Below are 8,085 nucleotides of genomic sequence, written 5' to 3' on the forward strand. Positions count from 1 at the left end.
AATACTGGGGAAAGAATATCAGCAACTCCAATAGCCAAAACGTTAACACTTGTGTTTTCAGTTTTTCTAGTTAAAGTGGGATAAAGAGTAACTCTGCTTCCACATCAGAAAAGAACTGCTCACATGGCTATATTGTGTTTTTTAATTAAATGTTGCTTTTCAATGTTTTTGGAGTAACTATAATTGATATAATAATTAGACAAAACATGTACCAGATATTAAATTCTTGTCTCAGTTCAAGGATTCTAACGGATCTTGAGTTAACACTGAAAATAAGCCATACGGGGGTTTCAATTGCATCTCAGTATTTAAACCCAAAGAGTAAAACTCTGACACTGCAAAATGGAAGTGTCAACCAAATACAGTAGAACATTTCATTATCATTATCTTGTAAAATCTGCGTGTATGATATATGACTTTACAAAATCATTTTCTAACCTACTTCACAATAAATATAACTAGTGAAGCTCCTGAAATTGACAGATGATTGTTTGGCTGACAGCTATAATTCTAGAGAATGAACCATTCCTTCCAGTCAACCTTCAAATATTTTCCATATAATAATTTTAGAGGCATAGTATAACTCAACTGGAACTTTCTAAAATGTACAAGAAAACTCATTCACTTAGTTAATTAGGCAAAACTTATTTTCATGGTTTATTTCTAAATTTGAGATTTCACATTACCAAATCCTTCATTTAAATCCAAAGAAATGTATTTGACCTTTTCTTTGGAACACACTGTTGACAGCTGCAAGGTAAGTCATAACTGTATTAACTCTAACCTGGAAATGATGCATCTATTTTTGGTTTTATGAATAATTATAAACTGTTATTCAAGCAAGTTGATGATTAACCTCTCAACCTCTAGAACAAACTGTTCAAAATAAGTTGGTCTAACGGTGTATCAAATTGCTAAATCTTACTGGAAATATATTTGATCAACAACTTGGAGTGGTAAAATTAAATGGAAGCTCTACAATTTTCTGTTTAGCTCTAATTATTATGTGCTTAGATTTAATTAGTAGGATAGGAACTGATTCAGGAAAACATAAGCGCGTATTGTTAAATTCAAGTCAGCACAGAGCTCACAGCAGCAAACACTGCCATTACTGACCTAAGACCTGCAAATCACTATTCATCCAAAGTAAATATTAATTAAGCACCAACTATGTGCCAAGCATGGGTATGATTTCCTCTTATTCCTTCCAGAGAAATTCTCCAAAATGAATTAAAACTCAGTTGTCATTATCCAAAGGATATTTAAAAGGCTAAATAAAAAAATTTTTTAACAGAAATAAGTAACTCGCTTTGCTGTTTCACAACACCTTTCCTCTTCTTAGAGTGGGTGTGATCATCTGATTTTACCCTTTCTGTTCTCAGGTGGCCCAGACACCCTCTCCCAGCCAATCACACTACCAAACCTCTGACCCGGGTTCAGGTCAGCTCAGGCTCAGGTTTAATAAACTCCTCTACCTGAATTTACATTTTCGACCTAAAAACATGTAGGCGGGGGCAGATAACGTGGGGGAGGCCCAGTAGCCTTGCGACCAACTGCCATCAATTTGGGTTTGGGGGCATCTTCTCCTGCTTCATTCCATTCAATTTTCATTTGAGCCGCACGTGATCAAGTACATTTATCTTCTACTGTTTATGAGGGAGCAGACATTTGTGAGACTTTATATCAGGCATCCAGAAAGGATTTTACATTAGACTCTCTCGTTGAATCCTCACAATAACCCACCTGGGCATAATTACCCCCATTTTACAGATGAAGAATCTGAGGTTCAGATTAATTTGCCCAAGATCCACAGCTAGTAAGTGGCTCACATGGGATTCAGACATGACCTCTGGCTTTTCCACAATACCACAGGCTCCAACTCTATGGAATTTGACACTAGAATTCCCAAATTGTGGTATTTTAGGTTAGCTAACATTTGCAGAATGCTCTGAGTTTCCCATGTGATTAAACGTCTTCCTTTTTTAATCTTCATAGAAACTTTATGAGGGGAGTTTGGTTTTGCTACCCTCAGAAGGATTAAGTAACTCATCGAAGATCACACAGCAGGTTTAAGGCAGAACCCAGGTCTTCTCACTGCTGATCCCAGGCCTTCCTGCACTACAGTGATGGAGCCACTGTCACTGCCAACCCACCCCTTCCTGTAAGTCAAAAGCTTTCGAATCCTACCTTCTAGAGGTGGCACGGTGTTGAGAACACAGTAGGTGCTAGTTCCGCAGAATACACTTTGGGAAACGCTCTAAGGAAACAGAAAATAAAATGTAAAACTAATCTTTGAAAAAGATAAACACTGGCTCTTCTGTGATATTCCTGCCAAAGATGCAAAACCTGAATCTAATCATGAGAAAATATCGGACAAATCCAAATTGAGGAGCATTCCACAGACTGGCCTGGAAACTAAGAGCGGCAAGGTCATGAAAGTCAAAAAAGGACTGAGAACTGTTCTGGATTGAAGGAGGCTAGGGAGACAATAAAGTGCAACCTAGGGTCCCACTGGGCCTCTCCCTACCAGGTCAGCACTGGGTCAACAGGCACCACTGGAAGAGCTCAGAGGATTCGACAGTACAGACGCCTGGGTGTTCATTCCTGATTTAGATTCTTGTATTGTAGTGATGGAAGAGAATGTTCTTGCTTGTAGGAAACACATAATAAAAGATCTGATGCTGACAGAACATACCAGCAGCTTACTCTCACATAGTTCAAGAGGGAAAAAGTGTCCTTTGCACACTATATCTGTGATTTTTCTGTCAGCTTAAGAGTGTTTCAAAATATAAAACACGTACGTGGAAAAAGACACTTACTGGTGAACCTGTATTACCTGCGTAATCGTTTAAGAGGGAGCAAACACGTGCTGTAAGTAAGTAAATTTTTAGGAAGAAGAACCAATGCCATTTCATTCTTCAGCTTAGTCAACATTCAACGACATTATTACCACTTCCCAACAGTAAGGCCCAAACCCAACCCATTCAAAACCCATTCAAAAGGATGGATCTATGCGTGCCCACCAGCAGCAGGGTGGGGGATGAGTCAGGAAGAAGCTAGTGGATCAGGTCTCTGCCCTCAGGCTGCCGCAGGTAGATAAAATTAAAAGCTTTCATATAAAAACCTACCCCATGGTAACTTAAAAAAAGGGGTGGAGGATTTCTTTGAGTCTTGCCAGCCAATTATTTGGGGTCCTTGTCTGTTTAGTTGCAGTATTAAATAAATTTCTAGACTATTCCTCCAGCACTATAAACCACAGATTTATGTACTAGAAAACCAAAGCTAGTTCAACAATCACCCTCAACATTTTATGTTTAAAATATAAAAAGCTCAGTTCTCTCACTTACTAGCTGTCCCTAGGAAAGTAATTTAACCTGTTACTTCATCAAAAAAAAAGTACAGAAGATAACTCTATCCCCCAGGTAAGGGTAGCTGGAAGAACTGGATGGGGTAATGCATATGGTTGTGCTTTAGATTCAAAAGCACCACTCAAATATAAAACGCCATTGTTACTATGGCTCATAAGTCTAATCCACAAAAATGCAAGCATTTTCTGAGAATAAGTTCATAACTGCCTGCATTTTTTGTGCCACAATGAGGGTTGAAATCTGACTAAACTTACTTCTGTGAATTTCCGATTTTCCTCTCCATCGACAGTGAGCAAGTGCTTCACCACAGAACAAGTCTTTCTCCACATTGTAACCCCTAGCTACCAGGATAACCATCAGTTCCCAATTATTTATTTCTTGTTTCTGAAAAATTCTTGTTCCAGGACTTTTACTGTCTTCCTTCCACCTGATTTAATCAATAGCGATAACTACTGATCAGCAATCTAGGCACGAGGATTGCTGCCCCTATGAACCATGGACTAACTTCAGAATTCACATTCCTTTGGGAAATTCAAAATTAGTCTCTCCCCTGACCCCTCAGTGTGGAATTCTAGGCTTCCGGCAACATCTGTGGGCGTCACCAGCAGCAGCCTTCTCATCACAGTAACACAACATCTCATCTTAATGTGGTTTCCAAATGGAAGCTGGAAATTTTACGACGTTAAAAAGAATGTTTTACATTCAAGACTTAACGTTTTCCGGCTTTCTATTACCAAGAAAAAAAACAGACAGCTCAGGCTTGCCACCAATCACGACGTCTCACACAAGTTTTCAAAACCACTAATGGACAAAGGAACACGAATGAATGGCTTCATAAGAAGAGCTTCCCACCTGACTTCAGAGTCTGATGACAGGCAAATGTGTGGCAAGATATACTGAAGAACAAACGGAAAGAAATGAACACAAAAAAACAACAACATGAGGAACAGAAATATCAAGAGCAACCAACCACGATTTCTCAACAGCACTAGCCTAACAAACGAAGTCTTAATAGTTAATTTGACCAGGAAAGAAACTTACTCAATCTGAGAGTGAAACTGAATGTCATCCTAACCTCAGAAGCACAATGTTCTCAAAGCAATCAAGGCAAAACAAGCTAACTCACATAAGCGATGGCTGCCTTGCAATAACCACCCAAGGGCCAGATCTGAGCTAGGTCCTGTCTCGGGACCCGAGGTCTATTTCTAGACCTGGCTCTGGAAGGGAGGGAAGAGGGTCTGGGGGTCTGTAATTCTGAGCCCAGGACCACCACCCCCCACAGATGGGCCTGGGGAAGACAGTCAAGCTCTCAGTGCACAGGACAAAGGAGAGTGGGGCAACAATGCCAGCTCTGGGTTCCAGCCTCCCTGCTGCCCTCATGCTGCCCTCGCTGGTTGGCTCTGAAGTCTGACTCAGTCACGCACACACTCCCGCCCCGTTCCTCGGGAGCCTCTCTCACCCTGACCTCTGACACAGGTGAGCGGCCAGACGGGTGCCACCTGAACAAGCTGCGCTTCTCTCCAGATGCAGCCCTCTTTATCCCCTTCCAGGCGCCCCACACCTATTAAGGGAGCACCTCACATGCACCAGACACCGTCCTGGGAGCTGGGACCCAGCAGTGAACAAGAGGGATGGTCTGTCCCACAGAGTATCCGCCAGTGGGAGAGGCAGGTGGGGAGTGGGATAAGCGCTGTGAAGGAATAAAACAGGGTGACGTGCCACAATGAGGAACCGGGTAGGGGACGCGCCACGACGAGGAAGCCGGGTAGGGGACGCGCCACGACGAGGAAGCCGGGTAGGGGACGCGCCACGACGAGGAAGCCGGGTAGGGGACGCGCCACGACGAGGAAGCCGGGTAGGGGACGCGCCACGACGAGGAACCGGGTAGGGGACGCGCCACGACGAGGAAGCCGGGTAGGGGACGCGCCACGACGAGGAAGCCGGGTAGGGGACGCGCCACGACGAGGAAGCCGGGTAGGGGACGCGCCACGACGAGGAAGCCGGGTAGGGGACGCGCCACGACGAGGAAGCCGGGTAGGGGACGCGCCACGACGAGGAAGCCGGGTAGGGGACGCGCCACGACGAGGAAGCCGGGTAGGGGACGCGCCACGACGAGGAGCCGGGTAGGGGACGCGCCACGACGAGGAGCCGGGTAGGGAAAGCTCTGCTCTGAAAGCATATCCACATGCGGGTCAAGGGAACCTGATTAGAGCATCAGGAAACCTTGACTTGGGCACTCACTAGGCTGCGCGGCTCTTAGTGTGGCTGCACTTCAGGCATCGAGAGAGATTTTTAATTCTGGTTTCCTCGGTGTGTATTCTAACATGGCATTCTAACATGTATACTATCATGTAAGAATTGAATCGCCAGTCTATGTCTGACGCAGGATACAGCATGCTTGGGGCTGGTGCATGGGGATGACCCACAGAGATGTTATGGGGAGGGAGGTGGGAGGGGGGTTCATGTTTGGGAACACATGTAAGAATTAAAGATTTAAAAAAATAAAAAGAAAACGAAAATAAATAAATAAATAAAAAGTGGAGGAAAAAAAAAAAAAGATTTTTAAAGTTCTGGTTTCCAGGCTGCAATTCTGACCATGTAATGCACAGGGATGGAAACCAGGCAGCAGTATTTTTTAAAGGTTTCCAAGTGATCCCAAGATGTATCCAGGGATGGGAACCACTGAGATCAACAGCTGTGTGAGTTTTCTCCAGAGAGAAGCGGGAGAGTGACCTTGAGCAGGGCATCTCCACTGCAGTACACGTGTGGGTCATCTGAGGATCTCTCAGGTTCTGACTCACGGGTCTGAGTGTGCCCGAGACTATGCCTCTAGGAAGGCCCCATGACTCATGGCCACACCTGGGCTATCAGGAACTAGACGATCGGAAAGATCAGGAATTAACCTAATAAAGATCCTTCCAGTCCCAACACTTCAGATGGCACAATTCCATGAATTCCTAATGGCCTGCGAAAGAACTCTCATCTGTGGACACAAACTATAATACAAAACTGTATTTTGTAATACAAAGCCAAGCAACAGAAGCAATGGAAACTACAGGGATAGTCACTTAATTGAGTTCAGGGTCCAGAGTCTGCCAGAAGCGCCCAAGAGGGGACAGAGGAGCTCCTGAAAATACACTCCCTGCTTTCAGAAAGTACATTTAATTGGAGACAATGGTAAAAAGAAAAAAAAGTAATGAAATAATACATGATTTATTAAAGGCTGAAGTGAGTCGATAACTGTGGAAAACCAGTAACTATCGGTGTTTTGAGCACAAACTCTTCCGGGGCGTAGAATATGCTTTATCATTTTGGTCTCCCTTCAGAGAACCTAGGTTAGTGTGTTACACATAGCTACACTTATTTTATATATTTACATATATATATATATATACACACACACACACACACTATATACGGTTCTGGATGATGGAATAAATGAAACAAAATGCTGTATAACAAGAAATGATAAGTGGCTTTTGGACAGAGAAGCAGCATGATGAAAACTGTATTTACAGTTCTTTGAAATAAGCACTGGCAATGTTTAAGACTCCACAGAGTCCCTTTAAAGCCAACTGAGGACACACAGAAAGGCCACACTGAATGCAATAAACCAGTGGTATCAATTAAAAGTGACACGTCAAGAAGATTTTTGCCATGGAGTTTTAAACTGATTCTTGAAATTCACTGATCATTACATATGACGTGACATATAAATAATCAAAATGAAGGCAGAGTCCAAAATTCTCAGCACCTTTACTAGACTCATTAGTTTGGCCTAGCACTGTTAGGCAGGCTAACTCTTAGAACGAACTTTATCATGGCTCAAATACCATAAATATTTACTTCTTGCTCAGGTAGAGTCCACAACAGTAGGTCAGAAGGCAGCTCTCCCCCCAGCCGTGGCTCTGGCCCCAGATCTCCTTCCATCCTAGGCACGAGCCTTCCTAGTTCACTGGGCTCTTCAGCAGCAGCCAGCAGACAGGAAAGGGCCCGAAAATCCTGCGGAGGGAGGGCCCTGGGGCCAGGCCTGGAAGTGGCTCACTTCTTGGCTCTCATGCCATTGGCTAGAATACGGCCACTAAGCCACGCCTAACTGTCCAGGAGGCTGGGAGATGCGGTCTGGCTACCTGCCCAGGAAGAGGAGACGGGTTTTGTGATCAGCTCGCAGACTCTGCCACAATGCCATTTGTAATTATTTTTTTTAATTAGAGTCAGTCCTCTCAAAACTGCATTCTGAAACTATAACCTCCACCTTTAATCCCTAAAGCCATATCAGCATCTAAACCCAATCTTGCAGTTCTTCTATCCTGATAAATATTTTTCTATCATATTCAAAATAAGACTATATCTAGGGCATCCTTGAAGGGATGTCTGGCTTTTACAGTACTTAATATCTGGCACATAACAGAAGCTCAAATATTTGTTGAATTCATGGATGAACAACAGAAGTTCACCGAAAGGAAAAAGAGTGGTCCCCTCTCTTGCCCTGGTGATGGTAGGTTTCACTGAATAAAGACTATCAGTCTTTTCAAGAATCTCTGTCTCCCTCTTCTAAGGCCACCCCGGGTTGCCACCCATCCTCTGGTCCGTGAACAATCAAGCAACAAGACAAAAGTTCCTTCTGACCCACTAAGAAGAATGAAGGGGTGAAAATACTCTGCCATGTTCACGGACACCAACAGAATCAAGGCTACCATTTGTGGTGATAGCACAG

At 43.6% G+C, this 8,085-nt stretch overlaps 1 protein-coding gene across 1 annotated transcript in view; it reads right to left on the bottom strand.

Moving 5' to 3' along the window:
- CAMTA1 (calmodulin binding transcription activator 1) overlaps positions 1–7,334 on the bottom strand; it is a 947,832-nt gene extending 940,498 nt beyond the window's left edge. The window contains exons 1-2 of the mRNA XM_068985655.1: positions 7,215–7,334; positions 2,188–2,257 (exon numbers count right to left, since the gene is read on the bottom strand). Of these exons, the coding sequence (XP_068841756.1) occupies positions 2,188–2,257; positions 7,215–7,298 (154 nt within the window). The 5' untranslated portion in view covers positions 7,299–7,334. The remainder of the gene's footprint in view (positions 1–2,187; positions 2,258–7,214) is intronic.
- Positions 7,335–8,085: the final 751 nt, after the last annotated feature.

Source organism: Capricornis sumatraensis, chromosome 14, assembly GCF_032405125.1.
Source record: "Capricornis sumatraensis isolate serow.1 chromosome 14, serow.2, whole genome shotgun sequence".
Classification (NCBI taxonomy): Eukaryota; Metazoa; Chordata; class Mammalia; order Artiodactyla; family Bovidae; genus Capricornis; species Capricornis sumatraensis.